This window comes from Dasypus novemcinctus, chromosome 23 (assembly GCF_030445035.2).
Source record: "Dasypus novemcinctus isolate mDasNov1 chromosome 23, mDasNov1.1.hap2, whole genome shotgun sequence".
In the NCBI taxonomy this organism is placed as follows: Eukaryota; Metazoa; Chordata; class Mammalia; order Cingulata; family Dasypodidae; genus Dasypus; species Dasypus novemcinctus.
Window position 1 is genome coordinate 733,471 of NC_080695.1, and position 21,530 is coordinate 755,000.

A 21,530-nucleotide genomic window follows, 5' to 3' on the forward strand; every position below is an offset into this window, starting at 1 on the left:
GTTCTGGGCCCACGGCAGGGCCACCAGGAAATGGAGGCAGGGGCCTCGGCAGGGGCTGGGGGATCGGGGAGCCTGAGCTGGCCCCTCCCGTCCGTCTGCGGGGTCTGAGCCCCAACCAGCCAGGGGTACTTCCTGCCTGAGACATCATGTCCCCCACGACGCCCCCCCAGCTCATGCCCCGGGCCAGGATCTGGGGGAGCAGGTTGAGGGGGGCTCAAGGGCCCAGGCCAAGATCTTCCCAGAGCTGGTTTTGGACAGAGCCAGGCCAGGTGAGGAGAGTCAGGTGAGCCAGGTGAGCCAGGTGAACCATGCCACCCACAGCTGGTCCTCTGAGACTGGGCAGCACAGGAACTGGATGGGGACAGCACACACCTGGGGTCACCATGGAGCCCCCCCCCCCAGGCAGGGCAGGGCCAGGAGCAGCAGCTGCAGCATCTGGAGGGGGAGGTGGGGGTGGGTGGGAGGCCAGGGCACCTGGCTGGGAGGGCGGGGAGGGTCAGGGGGCTCTCACCTGCCCAGGTCCCTGCCACCTTCTGCTCCGGCCCCTGGGCATCCCTTTATCTGTCGTACAGAGGAGGGTGGGGCGGGTGGGGCAGCCCTCCTCCTGGGGTCCAGTGGGGACTGGGAGGGGCAGGGCAATCTGAGCGTGTCCAGGGCCCTTGGGGACGGGGCGGGTCGTGGAGATGCCGTGAGCGGCCTCAGGCCTGGGGCTGGTCCTCTCCACTGACCAGAAGCTTCCACTGCCCTTGAACCCAAAGCTGCCCCCAGGCCGCCGGGTCAGGGGGAGCAGGAGGGGGCGAGGCAGAGGGGGCGAGTCGCCAGCAAATGACCCAGGGAACACCAGGTCGGGACGCAGAGGGCGGGCTGGGCAACGAGGACCATGGGGGGCAGGGGGCTGCGTCCTCTCCAGGGGCCCACCCTGAGGGCTCCGGGGGCCGCCGAGGCCGAGCCTGCACCTGAGCTCCCGGGAGGGGCTCCTGCTCCCAGGCCCCCCGAGCAGCTGGCCGTGCGCGGGTGTGAGGACCCAGCGCCCTGCCCTGCCCGCACCAGCGCCTCGGGACCCCGGCCCAGCGCATTGACCACCGGCAGAGCCCAGGGGCTGCCGGGCCCCGGCTGGGCTGCTGAGAGGCCGCTTCAGTCAGGGGACCCGCGCCCCACCTCTGGCTTGGCGCCCCGTGCACCCCCGGCCTGCGAGGCTGCCTGGCAGGGGCTGGGGGCTTTGGGGGCTTTGGGGAAGGAGACACTGTGGAAACGCCCCCTGCCTCCCCAGCCTCGCCCTTCCCTGCTTGCTGCAGGTCCCCCCCCCCAGGGTCACCCCAAGACCCCAGGCTCTCGGGGTGCATATCACCTAGCAGGTGCAGGTGGAGGGGCCGTAAGAGACCGACAGGGCGTGCCCCCCGCAGAGCGGCCACACGGGAGGGTTTCCGTCACTGCAGTCATCTCTGCCCCGCCGAGCCTGGTGGGTGCTGCTCAGACCACCCTGGAGAGCGGCCCCCAGGCCCACCTGCAGCCCGGCCTTGTGCTCGGGGCGGCCCCGGCCCTCTGGGACCTGGGGTGGGCGCTGGGGTGGGCTGGGCTCAGCCGAGACCACCTCCCACGGGGCTCGCGAGAGGCAGCTCAAGCAGCTCCAAGGCGGGAGGCTGGTTTCAGGATCTCCTCGTCCTGCTGTGGTCACAGCCACCATTAAAAACGTGGTTGTGCCAACTGACAATTTAAACACGACGTAAAAACAGAACCTGAAAACCCAAAAGCGCTGTTTCTAGAGGGCCGTGTGGGGTGAGCAGCCGAGCAAATTGACAGAGGAACGAGGCCGTGGACAGGGAGGCAGTGAGCGAAATTACCTAGTCGAAGAAAGAGAAGGAAACGGGGTACTGCCTTTAATGGAACAGAGCCTCTGGTTCTTTTTCATATTTTTTATTTGTCTGCCGAGATTTCTTATCTCTTCATTAATTATGAGTATATTTTCCTTTGTGACATAAAGCACTGTTTTTTTTGTGTTTTTTTAATAAGATTTCATTCTTTCTTTCCCCTTCCTGCCGCCCCCGCCCCAGTTGTCTGGTTCTCTGTGTCCATTTGCTGCATGTTCTTCTTTTTGACTGATTCTGTTGTTGTCAGCAACATAAAGCACCATTATTAAATGAAGGCAAGGAAGAGAAGAAAAAGAAAACAAAAAAAAGGGGAGGGAATGGAGGAGAACAGGGAAAGAAGAGGAAGGGGAGGGAGGAAAGAAAACATGGGAGGAGGGACAGAGAGGAGGAATAAAGGACAATGGAGAGAGAAGAGAGGAAAGGGGCAGGTAGGAGGGAAAGAGCAGAGGCTGGATGGGGGGGGGGGGAGACCTGAGGGCAGGGGCTGCTGAGTCTGGGGGACCAGCCATCCCACCCCCGCCCCACGGAGGCCAGTGCAGGAAGAGGCCTCGAGGTGTAATGCCCAGGCTGGCCCCGCCCCCCTGGCCCCAGAGCCCCCAGGCGCCCCAGTCACACCCAGACAAGGACACCGAGAGCCAGCTGCTTTCCACAGAGTTTAATAGGCACAGATGGGGGGTGTTGGTGGTCCTGGGCCATCTCCAACCCCTATGGGACACAGAGCCTGGGAGCCTGTCCCCTGCCTCTGCTCCCCGCTGTCCGGGAAGGCCAGCACGCTGGAGCCAGGGGCAGAGGGTGGGAGCAGGGGCCGGGGGGCAGCGCCGTAGGGAGCAGAAGGCTGAGCCCCGGGGGAGAAGCGCAGGGGGCTGCCCCGGACGTGCCTCGGTCAGGGCTGCAGGGGGACGTGCTGGTGGATCCAGGGCACGTAGGACGACACTCGGGCATAGACTCCGGGGTAGTTGGGAAGTCCACAGCATGCCCCAAAGCTCACCACCCCCACCTGGAGCCAGGTGCTCTTCATATTACAGACCAGGGGGCCCCCCGAGTCGCCCTGTGGGGAGAGGAGCGGGTCAGCCCCAGTTCCCGTGTCCCCCCTTCCCTGAGGCTCTGGCCCCTCCTCAGGTGCCCCTGGCGGAGGTCGGGGAGCCTCACCTGGCAGGGGCCCCGGAACTTGGCGCCTGCACACAGCATGTCCTCTCGGATGGGGAGGTCCACCAGCTGGTACTGCCTCCTGCAGCGCTCATTGCTCACGATGGGGACTTCCACCTGCTGCAGGTTCCAGGGGGGAAAGCAGGGGATCTGTGGGGAGAGGGCGAGTGAGGCGCCCACCCCTCCCACCACCTGCTCAGACCTCGGCTCCTGGCTGGGAGGGGCAGGGCAGGATGTGCCTCCACGGTGGAGGGGAAACCTGCAACCACTTGCCCTGCGGATCCTGAAAAGGTCCTTTTTGCTCCCAGAGCCTCAGTTTACCCCGCTTTGTGAAGAGGGGTGATGAGAGGTTCCCAAGTGTGTCTGCAGCTCCCACACGCACAGGGTGCAGGGCAGGTGCCCCAGCCCAGAAGCCACACCCATGGGAACCCCGAGGGCAGCTGCGGGAACCTTCCCCCAGGCCACGTGTTCCCTGGAGCAGGAGAGCCTCAGGGGCCGGGACAGGGACGAGGGAGGACCCAGGGGCGGTGAGCAGAGTATGCAGCCCCGGGGTAGGCCACCTCAGAAGGGAGCAGCAGCCTCCTCTTGGGGTGTCGGGGGCTGAGTGTGGCCTGGGGTCCCCCAGAGCCGGCCCAGCAGGGCCCTGGGTCCTGGGCAGCTGCGTGAACCTGCCCACCCGCTCCCCCGGGACCAAAAGGCAGGGACTGAGGTCTTCTCAAGAAAGACCCCCTGCCCCTCCCAGCCACTGGCCCAGGGCAGCCCACCCACGGCCCCTCCGCGGCGATCCTGGCACTTACGACCAGACTTGATGTTCCCCCAGCCGGTCACCCAGCAGGACATCTCAGGGACACTCAGAGCAGCAGGCGGGAGAGTGACAGCTCTGACGTACTTGGAGAGTGCCACGGGGGCCTCCAGTTTCAGCAGGGCGATGTCCGCGCCCCCCTTGGCAGACAGGCTGACATTGTACTTGGGGTGCAGGATGATCTGAGTCACCTTCGTCAGCCGGTCGTTGTCGTAGAGCTTCAGCTGCCCCACCTGGACCCTAACGGCCCAAGCTCCCAAATTTGTCCTGGGGCTGTGGTGGGGGGGAGACCAGAAGCTTCTCAGAAGGAGCTGGGGGGGTGGGGTCTCAGGGACCTGGGCTCAGCGCAGAGCAGGGACCTCCCAGGGGCTCAGAGCCAGGGACAGCCCAGACCCTGGAGAGAGGGTGCCCCGAACCCTGACCCACCCCACCCCAGGACCCTGAGCCCCCACTTCCCACCCCCTATACTACAAGGGTCAGGGATCACTCACGACTTAACACAGTGGGCTGCGGTCAGCACCCACTGGCGGTGGACGAGGGAGCCTCCGCACACGTGCGTCCATTGGCCGTTGTGTTCATTGAATTTCCTCAGGCTGACCTGCCAGGGCACACTTGCCAGCGGGGGCATCCTGACCCCCCACGATGCCCACAGGCTCGGCCCCTGGATCCCGGGCTGGGTGAGCAGAGCAAGGAGTGAGCAGGGACCAGGCGCCCCCCCCCGCAGCCCAGCTGGCCTCTCAGCCCCCCAGGAGGCGCCACCCTTGTCCCCTCCCCGGGCTGGTGCTGAGGGGACAGGGCAGCTGGGCAGGGGCAGGGTGGGGGTCAGACTCACCCGGGAAGGCGAGGACGGAGCCCCCCAGGCAGGGCAGGGCCAGGAGCAGCAGCCGCAGCATCTGCAGGGGAGGCGGGGGTGGGTGGGGGGCCAGGGCGCCCCGGCTGGGGGGGGGAGGGGCAGGGCCCTTACCTTCCCAGGTCTGCGCCGCCTGCGGCTCTGGGGCGCGGGCGCCCCTTTATCCCCCGGCACAGGAAACCGGCGGCGGGGTGGGGGTTGAGGCCCCTGCGGGGCGGGGCCTGCAGCGTCGAGGCCTCCTGGGGCTGCCCCCGTGGAGATGGGGGGCTCCTCGGGCCACAAGTGCGACCCGCGTCCACTCGGGGTGGCAGGTGCCCTGCGCTGGGCGGCAGGAGAGAAGCAGCCCTGCCCCCCAGGAGGGAGCCGGACTGTGACCTGCGGACCCCAAACGCAGGGAACAACAGGGCAGGGCCATGGGGACCCCGGGGCGGGCCGGGAGACGCACGCGCCCCTGGAGGGAGGCGCCGCGCGGCACGTGGGGACCCGACCCCGGCCCCTCGCGAGCTTCCGTGGGCGCTTCTGAGTCTCCTTCCGCCTCGCCTGAGCCCTGGGCCTGGGCGCTTGGAGGGCCGAGTCCCCCCTGCCCAGAGCGCCCCGCGTGCGCCGCCCCCTGCGCCGCCCCCACCCCGGGCTGGAGGCTGAGCGGCCCCAAGGGCCACGGCGGCCGCAGTTCCTCCGGTCTCCACACGTCGGCGCGCGGGAGCAGACTTTGAGCACCTAGAAGTTGGGGTGCGCCGAGGGCCCCGTCTACCCACTGACCCACAGCGGGGTGGCTCCTGGGGACCACCCCTAAGCCATTTGGACAAAAGTCCACTGCGGCAGCGCAGCTTGTCTTCAGAGTCACGGAGGGGCTAAGGGTTAAGTGCATTTCCGGCAGTGTCCATGTGCATTGTCTGTGTGTCCGTGGGACGTGTGTGCCTCAGTGTCCCCAGTGTGGCCCCCGTGGGCCCTAGGACGAGGGTCACCGCAGGTCCTCGAGCCACGCCCTCGGCTGGACATGAAGCCCCGGGAAGCCCCATCTCTGGGGCCCCGCCCTGAACTGCTTTCCTGTCCCTGCTCCAAGCAGCGGGGGGCTGGGGGCGCCTGGGTGCAGCCCCTGGGCCGGTTCCTCCTGGAGCTGACCTGGGCAGGGACCCTGAGGGGGCAGGACGCGCTGGGAGGAGGAGGGGTGTGGCGGGAGGGAAGGGCACTGGGGGCTGCCGGCAGCCTCTGGGGGCGCCTGGAGCCCAGACCCGCCGGGGCAGCCTGGGGGCCGCTGTAGATGCGCCTTAGGGTCTCCATCCTCGGGGAGGGGCCTGAGCTCCAGCCCCCGCCAGCTGGGGCAGGGGAGGGGGTGACCCCCATTTCCTCCCGAGGCCTCAGATCAAGGCACACGGCGGCCCTGGAGCCCCCGAGGCAGTGCGGACCCCGGGAGGGGCAGGGCCTCCAGCCCTGCTGCTCAGACACCCCCGGTCAGAGGGGGCTCCTGCCAGGGGACGCCTTCCTGGAACAGGGGGCTCTGCAGGGGGGCCAGGGGGCCCCCAGGACCCGCTCTGCAGTCAGGGCTGCCAAGGGGCCTCGCCCTTCAAGGACGGGCTGCCCAGAGCTCCCCCCACCCCAGCCGGCCCTGGGTGCTGGTCCTGAGCCCACCCTGCAAGGGGAGCAAGGAGGGGAGACCCCGGCCCGAAAGCGGCAGACTTGCCAGCAGGACACGGGGGGTGGGGGACCACTGGGGCCGCCCCGGGGAACCGAGCGCTGCGCTCAGCGTCGCGTGGAGGCCTCTCGCCTCCGCCCAGGACGGGCTCCTGGGACCAGGGCAGCGGGCGGGGCTGGGCCATCGCATTGATGCACTACAGTTAGTTTCCCTGCTTTTCTTTTTCTAGCTGAGTTTTAAAACCTGAATTTATCTGCTGAAGGTAAATTTGTGTTGTTTAAGTTTTGGGTGATGATGCATAAAGACAATATAAATATTTTCCCCAGGTTTTCGTGAGGATGTAAGTTTCCATCTCTCACGTGTGTGGACAGTGGATACCCAGGCGGCGCTTGCTGCGTCAGCTTTAAGAAACGCCACTCCAGGAGCTGCACGTTCATGAATAACGACGCGAACATTTTTCTTGTGCTTATCTGCCACCCGCATGCTTCTTTTGTAAAATGTCTGTTCACATCTCTTACCCAAATTTTTATTGGGTAGTTTTCTCATGATGGAGTTGGAGAGTTCTTTATAGATTAGGAACACATGTATTCCATGTTCTGCAAAGATTGTCTACTCATTTTTGGACTGTTAAGTGTTAAATTTTGCTCAATTTATCAAAAAATTATTTTCATGAACCCTGCTATCTTTTGGCTAGCATTTGTCTGTAAGATGTTTTCCCCATTTCCTTTTACTTTAAACTCCTGCTTCTATCGTTTGAACAGCATATATCTGGATTTGCTGTTTTGTACCCACCTTCAATATTTGTCGTTAACTAGTGAGTTTATTGGCTTTGCATTTATCACAATTATTGACATAGACTGGTTTCCACCACCTTAATTTACTGTTGTACTTGGTTCAGCCACTCTTATGGTTCTTTTCCCGCCTTACCGTTCCAGAACTGCTCTCTCTCTAACCTCAGTAAGAGAAGAGGCCGTGGGCTCCTCACATCTGCCCTGCACTTCCCTCCTGCTGATACCGTCTGGACTGTTCACCTGGTGATGGCCGGTAGATTATCTCTTTTCTTGGGTGTTATCTGGCCTTAAAGGTAAGAGCAACCTTCACCCAGATAACCCAGCTCCTTTACTGAACGCCTCTTGCAGCATCTTGGCGTTTATCTCCCGTTTATTCCAGTGCTTTATCTAAACTGCTTCAGAGGGCACGAGGGCTGGTGACCTGGTGTGCCTGCTGACCCACCCCTGCTCATCCTTGAACGCTTCCCTGGAGAGAATGTGCTGGGGTCCGAGTCGTTCTCCATGGCCACTCTAAATTATTGCTTCACTGTGTGTTTCTATCTATTGTCACTGTGGAAAAACCGGGTGCAATCCAAGTCTTGCTTCTTCCAATCATCTGGGGTTTCTCAAAACGCTGGATGGAGACAGGCTCCAGCCCTGGGTCCACACAGCTCACCTCACCGGCCTCACCAATCCCGGCCCGAGCGAGCCTGTCTGCACTTCACACGTGGATATCGCGGTCATCGTGGGTTTTTAGAAATCCCGCGCCCGCGGGTTACTTGCCCTGGTCGCTGAGGGCTGGGGCTTCCCCGGAACGCACGCCTGCCTCGGCGCCCCCGGCCTCGCCCAGCCCCGGCCCTGCCACCGAGCGTGAACCCGCGTTAGTCTCGCTCACGAGTGGACCCCGGGCGGGGAGGGGCCTCGGGAGGCGCGCGTCGGTGGCAGGAGGAGGTGATGCCCGTGGCGTGTGCGGGGCCGTGCGTGTCCGCGGCGGGCAGCGGGAGCGCGTCCTGGGCAGAGCTGGCCGCTGCTGAGGCCGGAGCCGCCTCGCTTGCCGGCACCTGCCACTGCTGGCGTCCCCAGGGCGCACCTGTGCGCGGAGCCCGGGGCCCGAGGCGGGCGGGTGAGCGGGTCACGGGCCCCCGGCGCCCTTTGCACAGTGGAAGGACACAGCTGGGGTGGTCAGCAGACAGCGGGGGGTGGAGGGGAGGGGCCGGGCTCTGCCATTGGAGGAGGGAGGGGGCGCGTGTCTGGTTTGGGTGCCACGTGGGGGGTCTCCAGGGGAGTTCTGCGCTGGCTCTTGGCATCAGGGTGACGTTTCTAGAATGGGGGACGGGGCTGGCCCCACGCAGGGCGAGCGCTGCCTCCGTGGGGGGTGGGCACGTTCGCGGGAGGGGCGTGGCGGCCACCTCGGGCCTGAGCTGTGTCCCCGCAGGGTTCCCACCTGAGGCCATCGAGGGGGCTCTGCAGAAGGAGGGGCGAGCTCGCTGGTGGAGCAGCACCCGGAACCCACCCCTGCCCCCCCTGCTCACGGGAACACGCTGAAGGGTCCCGGGCACCTCGTTGCTCTCGCCGATTGTCAAGGATAAGGAGGCAGATCCCCCAGCACTGCCGAGGGCCCAGGGCGACGGGGCCGGCGCTGATCTCGCGGTGGAGGTGGCCGCGGCCCCTCCGTGCACCTGGCAGCAGCTGAGAGGGCAGCGGCGGCCCCTACTAGTGGGCGTGGGCCACTGGACCGCCCACCGGGGAGGCTCGAGTGACTCACATTTTAAGCCTGGAAAGAGCCTGACAGCTCCTCAGCCTGGGACGGGGTCGGGAGCTGCCCTGTGTCCACCACGACCAGCGACCAGCGCCACCTCCACAGGAAGAGGCAGGACCAGAGACATGGTGCTGCGGGGAGGGGAGCTGGGGTGCCACACGGGGGGGGCGCCTGGGAGGCCTGGAGGGCACCGCCACATGCCACCCACGCACCGTCCATGTGCCACCCACGCACTGCCCACTTGCTGCCTTAGGAACACTCTCAAGTGGTGGAAGGATGGGGCACGGGGTCAGGAGGCGCAGGCTCACAGCAAAGCACACGGAGCACAGGGGCAGGCTCGGCCGGGCAGGGGACGGCTAGGTCCAGCTGGCCTGTGTGGGCCCCGAGATGCTCCATTGTCAGGGCAGGAGAGCAGGATGCCAGGACGCCGGCCAGCTGCTGCCAGCCCCCGGGAGCGGGGGACGTGCCGCGGGTGGGACTGGCTGCCGGAGCTCAGAGGCCCTGGGGTGCCCCCCTCCCCTCCCCACCCCCTTCCTCTCTCCCTCCTCCCTGTCCCTCCTCACCCTACTTCCCTCTCCCGCCTTCACTCTCTCTCTTTCTCCCTCTATTCTTTCTACAGCTTGGACCCCCGGGGGATGGCTACCCTCCACCCCCTGATGTGCCCAGGACAGACGCCCGTGCTCGCTGGTCAGTGTCCAGGGCAGGACGGCCGTTGCCCAGGAGCAGGGCACGGTCACCTCCTCCCTGTTCCCGCCCTGCCCCCACATGGCCTCACCTCCCGCCTCCTGCCGGTCCACACGGCCACGTCTCCTAGTGCTTTTAGTGTGGGCTCCAGGGGTTCCTGGCTTTTTAGTGGGGGCTCCAGGATTTCTAGCGCTTGTGGAAACACCGTCCCTCCTCCTCTGACTCGCCCTGCCCCTCTGCACAGGTGCAGTCTCCCCTGCCTCTCCTTCCTGTCCCACCATCTTTCCCTTTATCTTTGTGCTGTGTCTCATTTCCTGGGGCTTGGAACCTGGGAGGGTTGACCTGTCATCTTTGCTCTCTTTTTATAAAGCTGTCGTGGCTATTGTAGGTCCTTTGCAATCCCGTGCACATTAAATCAGCCTGTCAGTATCTCCAAAGAGGCTGGTGGAGATTTTGATTAGGATTGCAGCTGAATCTAAAGATCAATTTGGGGAAAAGTGACGTCTTCTCCACATGGCGTTCTCTGGCCTGCGAGCAAGGCACATCTCTCCCTTTACTTAGGCCACTAATTATTCCCAAATTACATGTCGTTCTCTTCTGCACATCTTTTACCAGACTGATCACCAAGATCTCTTACTTTTGATGCTGCTGCAAATGCTGTAACCTGTTATGTCAGGTCCACTCCTGATCACTGCTGGTATGTAGAAGTCCACACACCTCGAGTCAGGCGGCATTGCTACGTCACTTACTAGATCTCGTAGCTCTTCGTTAGGTTTCATCAGGTTTCCTACGTAGATGACGCACCAGATGCCTTTATCTCTTTCCAAAATGTCACTCCCTGCACGGGTTACAACCTTCGGTACAATGTTGGGCAGAAGTGAGGAGAGGGGATTTCTTGCCAGTTAGTTACGATGTTAGCCGGTGTCCTTTACCAGTCGAGGGAGCGGCCTTCTCTTCCTGGTTTGCTGGGGTTTTTAAAGTCACTACGTTACGGGATTATGCTAAGTCCTTCGCCAAGCGCCTGTGTGTGCTGGGACGCGCGTCTGGCACGCAGCGGGCAGTTGAAACCCGCCTTGGCTGCCACTTCCTGCGTGCACAGAGCACCGGCGCCGGCTGGAGGCGGGCAGGCTTCCAGGCCTTTCTTTAGGACCCACGGCCCTGGACGGGCTCACAGCCCTGAGCCCGCAGGTGATCTCCCAGGTCCTGGAAAAGGGTCAGAGCTTCCCAGAGCCCCTGTGGACACCTCGTGCCAGGGCTGGTTTCCTTTTACACTTTCCGCTTAGCCTATCGTCAACCTGCACACAAGTCCGAGTTGCCCGTGCACTGAGCGTCTGCGCCTCTTGGGGCCGTCCTCCGGGGTTTTGTGACCCCTGCAGGTGAGCTTGTTAGAGGCGGGTGGGCACACGGCAGTTACAAGGCGAGGCCCCCGTCATCGAGTCCTGAAGTCCCCACTCTGAAGCTGGTGACAGGAGAGGGGTCCTGCTGTCCCCACCGCGGGCGTGGTCAGGGCCTCGGCGCGGCGCAGCTCACGGCTCCGCCAGCCTCCGCCTGCGCACAGCGCCACGTTCAGGGGTGGGTCGTGGCAGCAGCCCCCTCCCGGGACCGTGAACCGTGCTGCTTCCTGGGTGCTGAAATCAGTACCATGCAACAGGGGCGCTGGGCTGGGTCTGAGGCGCGCAGGAGGCCGTGCTTTGTCCCCGGAACACCGCGGCGCTGCGGGCGGCCCCCGGCGGGCCTCGGGCTCGGCTTCCCGTCACGGGGCGATGCCCGTGGTGGCGTCTCCCCCTGTCTCCCAGTTTCCAGCTCTGGCCACCCCCAAGGCTCCCTCTGTGCCCCCCCCCCCTGCGCTTTTCAGAAGCTGGATGAAGCCGCGCCCTGACTCCACTGCCCACCCCTCCCTGAGCCCCCACCCAAGGCCCTGGTGACGGGGGCCCTCCCCACGGGAATGGGTTCAGATCAGCTCGTGTTTTTTGGGGTTCGGAGCTCCAAGACACTGCACCCCACTCCAGCCTGTCCGACACAGCTGTCCACGGGGGTGTCCACGGGGTGCCCTGGCCTCACGGGGCCCTGCCCCCTCGCCTCGTGGTCAGATGCCCTGGGGTATGGGTGACTCTGGCCCAGGCATGGGGCAGAGCTCGGAGGACCCGGTTTTGGGGGTCTAGGAGGGGGTGGAGCCTCTCCCCTTTGGAGCTTGGGTAAGTTACGTGACTGGCCCCCCCGGGGAGAGGGTGCTGGGGGCCTGGGCCACCAAAGCTCCTCTGGCTGGGGTGGACACTGTGATATCCAGACTGCCCAGCCAAGGGGGTGGGCCCCACTTCCAGGCTTCCGAGGTGACGGGTGCCAGGAGGAGCAGGTGAGCCGGGATACAACGGTCAGGGCGGGGGCTCCTGCCTCCACCCAAGGGGCCCCTCCCATCAACCCCCAGGTTTACCATGAGCCTCGGCGCGCCGTGCCCGTCCCCTCCACTAAGAGCGCGTCCTGCAGGAGGCCCACGCGGGTCCGCCCCTCGCCGCGGGAGCCGGCCCTGCCCGGTGCGCTGGGGCAGCGCAGGCGTGTTTGGACCCTGTCAGAAAAGCCATCGGCCCCCACAGGTCTCCCCCTCCCCAGAGCAGGGTGCCCGGCCGTGCCCACGTCCTGCGCTGGGGAGATAAGGGGCTGAGCCTGGAGGCGGGGGACAGTGCACCGTCCCGGGGTAGCTGCCCCCGTCCCGCCCCCCCAGAGGCCGAGTGCTCCCCGCCCGCCTCTCCCCAATGCTGCGGCTGCTGCTCCTGGCCCTGCCTTGCCTGGGGGGCCCAGTGCCTGTGACCCCAGGTGAGTCCTGACCCCCACCACCACCCTGGCTGTCTGGGCCCCTGGGAGCAGCCGCCGGGAGGCGGGGAAGAGCTTGGCTTGCTCCGAGCTTGGGGAGACCATGGCCTGGGCCCCTGACACCACCTCGACCTGCTCCCCCAGATCCCGGCCCAGGGCACGAGCTGGGGGCATCGTGGGGGGACGTGACGTCTCGGGCAGGAAGTCCCCCTGGCAGGTCAGCCTGAGGTTCGATGATCAAAGTTCTCGGCAGTGGGAGCACGTGTGTGGGGGCTCCCTCGTGCACCCCCAGTGGCTGCTGACCGCCGCCCACTGCATGGAGCCGTGAGTGGCTTCCAAGGGATGCTCCGTGTCGGGTGGCATAGGGAGTGGGGGAGCAGAGGGGCCGGGGCTGAGAGGTGCGTGTCCTTGAACCAGAGCTGAGCTAGCTCGGGGCCCCATCCCCAGGACTGGAGAAGATGGGGAGGGCCATCGGGGGTGACATGCGGTGCCCCAGGGTCCCAGGCTATGACTCCTGGCAGGTGCCACCAGCCCACCTCTGCCTTCCATGCCCCCCAGCTCCACCCTTTCCCTCCCATGCTCTGCCATACTCCCTCTGTGTCCCCCAGCCCCCCTATTCTGTGCACCCAGCCCCCCTATTCTGTGCCCCCTCAGCTCCCCTCCAGTGCCCCTGGTCCCCCCCAGTGCCGTCCAGTCCCCCTCTCCTGTGCCCCCCAGCCCGTGGAGTTGGCCCCCAGCCTGTGATGGTGGGTGCAGGCTGGGTGGGTGCAGGGGAAACGTCGGGTGAGTCCTTTCCCCCCCACAGCGTGACTCTGGGGCCCCTGGTCTGCCGCTGGAGCTGCCCCTGGCTGCAGGTGGGCGCCGTGAGCTGGGGCCATTTCTGTGCCCACCAGGGCCTCCCTGGGGTGCACACCCGCGTGACGAGCTGCGGGTCCTGGGTCCCCAGGACGTCCCTCACGGGCCCGGCCAGCGGGGGGAAGCCCCTCGCCTTCCTCGCGGACACCCCGCTTCCTCCCCCATCCGGCTGGCCCTGCCTCCTCACCCCTGCCCTGGACTCCAGCACCCGCGCTCTCCTGAGCTGGAAGGTGAGCAGGGAGGGTGCCCAGGGGGAGCTGGGGGCGGCGGCCAGGACCCCAGGGACCCCCACGTGCTACCTGAGGCTCATTAAACTCTGGAGAACGGCGGTGGCGTGTGTGGACTGGGGGAGCACCTGGGGTGCCGGGACCACTTTGGGGAGCCTTCCAGGGGTGCCCAGGTGGGCAGGGGGGCTTCTGGGCTCCTGCCCCAGTGACGCCGGCCGTGGTGAGGGGCTCGGGCCTCCGCGTCGCGGCCAGCACGAGACCCCTGCCGTCCCTCTCCCTCCCCTCTTACCTCCTCACCCCCTTTCCTCTTTGTTCTTCCCTTTTTCTCTCCTTCCTCCTCTTTCCCAGAGTGGGATGTAGAGCTAAGAGGGACAGTCCTCTGGTGAACCCCGTGGTGTGGGGTCACCCACCACTCCTCCCAACCCTCCCCTCCTTGGTCGTGTCCCCAGCAACCTCTCAAGATGTCCTCCTGTCCTGGCACCAAATTCTCAGCTTTATATTTAAAAGTCCCATCTGGTCCACACTGACCCCTCATCCCATAGACATGTCTGGTGCGCCGTGGCCCCCAAGGTCCGCCGTGTGGGGTGCGTTGGCCAGCAGGGCCCCCAGCGTGGACTTGGGTCTCTGCTGCCAGCCCTGCCTGGCCCTCTCGAGGCACCCTGAGCCCAGAGCCTCCGTCTCTAGGGGTGACGCTGGTGGAGGGGGCTGGGCTGGGGGTGAGCCAAGGGCAGGGGGCGCAGACCCGTGGCTAGTTTCTCCTCCTTTTTCCATCTTTCCTAGTTTATATTTCATCTCATGGGGAACAAGACACCATTTTCCACTAGACCACTGTGGAGCTACATTCAGCGGGCTCAGTAGTGTCAGTGTCGTGCCCTCGTCCCCACCGCCCGCCCCCACAGAAGCCCCCACCCCCTGAGCAGTATCTCTCCTCCCTCCCCACCCCGTCACCTCGAATCTCCTTCCTGCCCCCTGCGAGCGTCTACCGGAGGCCGCTGGAGCCTGGATGCGCACAGGCCCTCCCTGCCGTCTCCCCAGCACCCTGTCTCCAGGGCGCATCGGGTGGAGGCCTGGCCAGCACCTCCGCCCTTAGTTCACGTCCCGGGTGGGGACGGGCAACTTTTGTTCGTCCCTTGTGCTCGGATGGATGTTTGGCGCTTCCGCCTGTGGGTGATTACGAGGATGTTGCTGTGAGCTGGCGCGCGAGGGCTGCGTGGCTGGGGCCTGAGTCTGCTCTGGTTCTTTGGGGTCTACGCCGAGGAGGGGGCTTCCCGAGCAGTGGAGGCCTGTTAACTTGGAGGAACCCGGGCGGGGTCTCCCACTCCCACCTGCTCTGCCCCTACCTAACCCCCACCGACCCGCAGGACTCGCACGAGGGGCCGCGGGTGGGAAGGACGGGCCACGTGCTCACCCCCGAGGGGCTCCTCAGCTGGTGCTCCCAGGGCAGTGCTCACCGAGTCCTGGCCACAGGGCTCTCCGTCTGCACAGGGAGTCCCGAGGGGCCCTGGGGGTCTGCGTAGCCCGTGGGGGTCTCCGCACGGCCGTCCTGGGCCTCCGGGGCTGGGGGTAGGGGCCCGGGCTCCCCTCCTCACCCCCCCCCTCACTGCGCAGCTGGGTCACAGGCAAGTCAGGCTTGGGTACGAAATGCCCCGCGGGGGCCTGGCAGCCCCTCACCCCCGTGCCGCCTGCTGAGGACCCGGGAGGCAGAGCTCAGCTTTTGGGGACACCCAGGGCCTCACCCCCAGTCCCTGCCAGGAGCCCCTTTCGGAGCCCACGTGGCATTTCAGGTTGTAAAGGCTCAGGTCCACCCGGGTCCCAGGGGCGGGGTCAGCCGCCTCCCCTCTCCCCGGGGCTCTCCCCGCCCCCTCATGGTCCCCAGGGTGCTGAGTCGGGCCCTCGAGGTGGGGGGGAAGCTCTGGTGCCTTCTGGGAACAAGACAGGGACACGCGGGGAGATGGTCCCCAGGCCGCCTCTCCCCGAGGCTCTCACAGCTGCAAACACGCGAGGAGCCCGCACGCTCCGCCCACGCCCACCACCCACGCCCACCGCCCATGAGCCCGGCCCCGCCCCGTCGCCCCCCACCAGCGTCCCCCCCTCCTCCGCCTCAGGCCCCGGCCCCCAGGCCCGCAGGGGTCTGCCCTGGGCCAAGCTGCCCACTTGTCGCTGTGTGCGCGTCCAGCCCCTGAGCCCTCCCTGAGTTTGGGGGTCCCCTCCTGGGGGTCTCCTTCGGGCTTGGAGGAGTCACACGACCGGGGCTCAGCCAATGGGAAGGACCCTCCCCCGGGCCAGGAGCAGAGCACTGGAAGGCGGTGGGGGGACCTGGTGGCCGCGGGGGCGGGCCAAGGTCCTGGGGCAGCAGGAGGGGCCGCGGGGCGGCAGGGACCTCGTGGTGGGGGCGCCCCCCTTCCTGGGGCGTCGTCGCCGTTTCCGGGCCCAGCAGGGACGGCCCCGGGACCCTCCCGCGCTGCCCCTGCGTCGGGGGAACCGCCCCACCCTCGCCCCCACCCCGAGACCGCGCACCCTGCCCGCGCCCCAGGAGAGGCTGGGGGGCGCCAGGCCAGACGCCCCCGCGCTGCCAGGAAGCCCCCAGCCCACCCGCGCCCCGTGCCCGCCCCTGCCCCGCGGCGCTGTGTCCCCTCACCTGCCCCTGGCCCCGGCTCTCGGGCCGGCTGCGCGGCGGGCGCGGCCTGGGGAGGGCAGGCGGCCAGGGGCCCGGGGCCTGGGGAGGTCAGAGCTGCCCAGAGGCCCTGTGGGAAGAGGTGGTTTCTGTGGCACACGCTAGTCAGTAATTACAACCATGAGTAACACTGTATTTTTGTCTAATATTATGCTGAAACATTGGTAAATAGCCAGGAATTTCATACACTCTTTAAGTATTCATATGAACTTTTCATTCATACAACTTTAACAGAGGGTTAAAGAATCCTTCTAATTTTATAAGTTTTAAACACTTTCCATTCATATTGAAAGAACTTAACTGTTTTATTTAATTTTTTCAAGGTAAAAGAACAAATTTTTTGCAATAGTTTGAAATAAAAAGATACTTTTCAGGATCTGATTTTGAGAAAGCAGATTTAAACATTATGTTCCTTTAAAAGTGATGGGACTTGCTTCTTCTTAAGAAACCAAGGAAATGATAAGGTTGAAGTACATGAAGCTGTTTTGATAAAATAGACTTTCTTTGTATACTGATTATTTAGGAGAAAAACTCTTTATAAGCTTTTACTAACAGACTAATAACTTGAGAAACTTTGAAAAAGAACAAAATTTTAACTTTGCATCAATGTACTACTTGATACTAAAGCTCTTAAAACTTTATAGATAGGGGAGGCAGACTTGGCCCAATGGATAGGGGATCCGCCTACCACATGGGTGGTCCGCGGTTCAAACCCCGGGCCTCCTTGACCCGTGTGGAGCTGGCCCATGCGCAGTGCTGATGCGCGCAAGGAGTGCCGTGCCACGGAGGGGTGTCCCCACATAGGGGAGCCCCACGTGCAAGGAGTGCACCCCATAAGGAGAGCCACCCAGCGTGAAAGAAAGTGCAGCCTGCCTGAGAATGACCCCACACACAGGGAGAGCTGACACAGCAAGATGATGCAACAAAAAGAAACACAGATTCCCGGTGCCCCTGATAAGGACAGAAGCGATGACAGAAGAACACACAGCAAATGGACACAGAGAGCAGACAACTGGGGTGGGGGGTTGGAGGGAAGGGGAGAGAAATAAATAAAAAATAAATCTTAAAAAACAACTTTATAGATAGACTCATCAAATCCTACTCGACATTAACCATAAAAATTCCTTTTCCACAAACCTTCTGCACTTTCAGGATTCATTCAGGTTTTGTCCCACATTTTACTCTTTCTTAAAAACCAATCATTTATCTTAGGACAAAATGATTTTCTGTTTCTTTAATAATAAAAACACATTCTATACTCCCTACATACATAAGATACCAAAATGATTTTGGAAACTGTCTCCAAGCAAACTTCTTACAACATACAATTACCATTAACACTAAACAAACTTTTTAAAATAATTATTTAGTTTGGTTATATGCAAAAATAACTTTATTTTAAATACCTAGTAGCATGCAATACTAGACATAGTCTTTAGAAACAAGTTGGCAGGGGAGGCTGGCTGCCAACAACTTCTCCTATTACAAAATTACTTTTTGTTATTTTCAATTCAGTTTCTGTTTAATAATGATTTCTTGGAATTAGCCATGTAAACACGTTAAATCAAACAATGCTTCCATAAACTTCTTATAATTATTTATAACCATATAGACTATAATTATATTAAGACAAAATTTTCCCCTTCATGGAATACATTCCCTTCCTTAATATTACCATAATACCTCCTACAACTTGCCGTACGCATTCAAGTCCTGTCCTGCGTTTGTTCATTCTGATTTTATGAAAACCAGCTATCTTATTTTTTTTATCTTTATTATTCATTTCTTAAAAATATTACATTAAAAAAATATGAGGTCCCATTCAACCCCACCGCCCCCACCCCACCACTCCCCCCACAGCAACACTCTCTCCCATCATCATGACACATCCATTACATTTGATAAGTACATCTCTGGGCATCACTGCACCTCATGGTCAATGGTCCACATCATAGCCCATACTATCCCACGTTCCATCCAGTGGCCCTGGGGGGATCTACAATGTCCTGTATTGTCGGTGAAGCACCACCCAGGACAACTCCAAGTCCCGAAAACGCCTCCACATCTCATCTCTTCCTCCCATTCCCTGCACCCAGCAGCCACCATGGCCACTTTTCCCACACCAATGCCACAAAAACCAGCTATCTTATCTTAGGACAAAACACACTTTTTTTTTAACAACATTAAATTTCAGTCAGCACCCCCACAAACTTTTTTTTAAAATTATTAATATTATTTTATTATTATTTTTAAATATTACATTAAAAAAATATGAGGTCCCATTCAACCCCAGCGCCCCCACCCCCCACTCTCCCCACAGCATCACTCTCTCCCCTCATCATGACACATCCATTGCACCTGGTAAGTTCATCTCTGAGCATCACTACACCCCATAGTCAATGGTCCACATCATAACCCACACTCTCCCACATCCCATCCAGTGGGCCCTGGGGGGATCTACAATGTCCCATAATTGACCGTGAAGCACCACCCAGGACAACTCCACGTCCTGAAAACGCCTCCCCATCTTATCTTTTCCTCCCATTCCCCACACCCAGCAGTCACCATGGCCACCCTTCCCACTCCCATGCCACATTTTCTCTGTGGACATTGGATTGGTTGTGTCCATTGCACATCTTTATCAAGTGGGGGCTTAGATTCCACATGGATACTGGATGCACTCCTCCTGCTTTCAGTTGTAGACACTCTAGGCTCCATGGTGTGGTGGTTGACCTTCTTCAACTCCATGTTAGCTGAGTGGGGTAAGTCCAATAAATCAGAGTATAGGAGCTGAAGTCTGTTGAGGCTCAGGGCCTGGCTATCATATTGTCAGTCCAGAGATTCAAATTCCCTAAATATATCTTAAACCCCTACACCAACTACAATTCCAGTAAAGTAGCATGAAAGTCTTGTGAAAAGAGATCCCCTCTGAGTCCAGTTCCATCACGCAGAAACAAACACCAGCTCCAAAGAAGGGCCATCTGCCATGGCAGTGAACCCCATCTGCCATGACCATAGAACCCATGGGTCTCTTTATCCCTCAAAAGAACCAATACCTGGGGTTGTATCTACTTTATCTGTCTCCTAGACTCTGCTCAGTTGTGCATAAGGGCATTCCTTCTGACAACCTCCAGACTCTTTTTTAGAGACTCGTAGCCTTATAAACTCATTTCTCCTCTCCATTTCCCCCTTACATTAGGTCAAACAGCATTTTGAAGTCATGTTATTATATGTAGACAGGGATATTCTGCTGATCCGCATTGAACCTTTAATTCAAGGTCATTTTCTAGTTGCATCTTCAGCTGGTATGTGGTAGTGATCCCTTGGTGCCAGGGAGGCTCATCCCCGGGTGTCATGTCCCACGCTGGGGGGAATGCACTGCATCTACATGCTGAGTTTGGCTTTGAGAGTGGCCACATTTGAGTAACATGAAGGCTGTCAGGAGGAAATTCCCAGACACAATGCTACTCTAGGCCTTGTTCTTATTGCAGGGCTATAGGCTCACAAGCATAGTCATTAGTATCAGGAGCCTACTGTTGGGCCCTCATTCCTTCCTGGTTCTTACCGTTGCACCTGGGGGACTGCCGCTGCTCCCCCAGGGCCCATGACAGAGATCCCCCGGCCAGGAACCCAGTACCTCCCCAGCTGATGTTTTTAATTTTTTCCACTATGAGTATATCTAAACATTACCATGTACCCTGGACATATGCCCTGTATAACTCCCTGTCAACCATATATAGCCTGTCAATAACATCCCATATCAGTATTCCTCCGCCGCCATTGTTGAACCACTCTGTGATCCAAAAATTCCTGTAAAGTGAATCCCAATATAATGTCAGTTTCCCTTACTAGTAAAATGGAATATAGTGATGAGTTTAAAGGTTAGATCTAGAGCACATATTGATTTGGAAAATTTTCTGCATCCTATCTTTTTCTTTTCTTTTTTTTTCTAATTATTGAGCTTCTCTTCACAAGAGTCTTAGATCACAGTAATTCATATATACAATATACAGTACTCCCACAGACCCACCATAAAACCTTTTCCCTTCCACAGCGATAATCTTTTAACTTATTCATATCATATTTCCTGAAACTGATGTACAGATTCCGAAACAATAGCTTTCAAACAAGGTGACATCTGTGCTTACAATGTGGTCCATACTTTAGGATGTACAGTTTTCTAAATTTTTTAGTTATCCTATGTTTTGCATTATGGTTTACATTATTAGTCTGTCGTCCCCTATATGTTTTTGGTGTAATATTACATGTTTTATATTCATCCTCGTGTACTCTCACGAAACTCCCCTCTTGCCCCCACATTTACCTTGGTTCCATCCATTCCACATCCATTTTCCCCTCCCCTTGGGGCCCACAGCGCCAGCCAACCTCCATTTCCCAAGAAGCCATGTCCAGAGATACTTGCAGCAGTGTTCAGGGCCTGACTTTCTCAACTGCCCTAATGCCCTGGCAGCCACCCTTTCTCATGAGAGATACAGTTCTCTCTATTTGATGGCATTAGTCCTCCCCAGGATGTGGATCCACCCCAGCTCTCACTTCTTGGGTCTCTACCCAATGGTACAACCCACTCTGGCAAAATGAGCATTCAGCTATTCCCCCGGAGTCCGTCCCACATCAGACCATCCCCCCTGAGCGTCCTAAACAGGTAACCCTCCTAATTATATTTTGATACGATTTTCTCAACATTTTACTCTCAACGAACACCTGACACTCTGCTATGTTCGTATGTTGCCCCTCCCTTCCCCCAATTTTTGGACAATATTACCCCTCCGCCCATCCCCAGCCCCCCTCAAACTCGCAAAGCCCCACCCGAAGGCAACCCCTTGCCCCCATTTTGTCCCTTCTTTGTGCTCATACTTACCGCCAGCTCATCATAGGTTCCACCCCTGCAGACGTCGGCTCATATCCTTCCTCCACCCCCCGATTTCCTGTAAGCCTCTTTTCCAGTCTCTAGCTCTCTGAGGCAGGTTGCTTATTTCATATCATTGAGGTCATGTAGTATTTGTCCTTCAATGCCTGGGTTGCTTCACTCAACATAAGGTTCTCAAGATTCATCCATGTTATGACGTGTGTTTGTAGTGTATTTGTTCTTACAGCCGAGTAGTATTCCATTGTGTGTATATACCCCATTTTATTGATCCACTCGTCTGTTGATGGGCATTTGGATTGATTCCAACTTTTGGCGATAGTGAACAATGCTGCTATGAACATTGGTGTACATATATCGGTTTGTGTCCTTGTTTTCAGTTCTGCTGGGTATATACCCAGCAGTGGTATTGCTGGGTCATATGGCAAATCTATGGTTAGTTTTTTGAGAAACCGCCAAACTGTCCTCCAGAATGGTTGGATCCTTCTGCATTCCCACCAGCAGTGGATGAGTGTTCCCCTTTCTTCACATCCTCTCCAGCACTTGTATTCTTCTGTTTTTTTCATAGC

At 60.1% G+C, this 21,530-nt stretch overlaps 1 protein-coding gene across 1 annotated transcript in view; it reads right to left on the reverse strand.

Annotated features, from left to right (window-relative positions):
• Positions 1–2,519: 2,519 nt before the first annotated feature.
• The window catches only part of LOC101412925 (mastin-like), a 51,294-nt gene continuing 32,283 nt past the window's right edge, over positions 2,520–21,530 (reverse strand). The window contains exons 2-5 of the mRNA XM_071211494.1: positions 9,472–9,481; positions 3,783–4,069; positions 3,018–3,164; positions 2,520–2,916 (exon numbers count right to left, since the gene is read on the reverse strand). Of these exons, the coding sequence (XP_071067595.1) occupies positions 2,752–2,916; positions 3,018–3,164; positions 3,783–4,069; positions 9,472–9,481 (609 nt within the window). The 3' untranslated portion in view covers positions 2,520–2,751. The remainder of the gene's footprint in view (positions 2,917–3,017; positions 3,165–3,782; positions 4,070–9,471; positions 9,482–21,530) is intronic.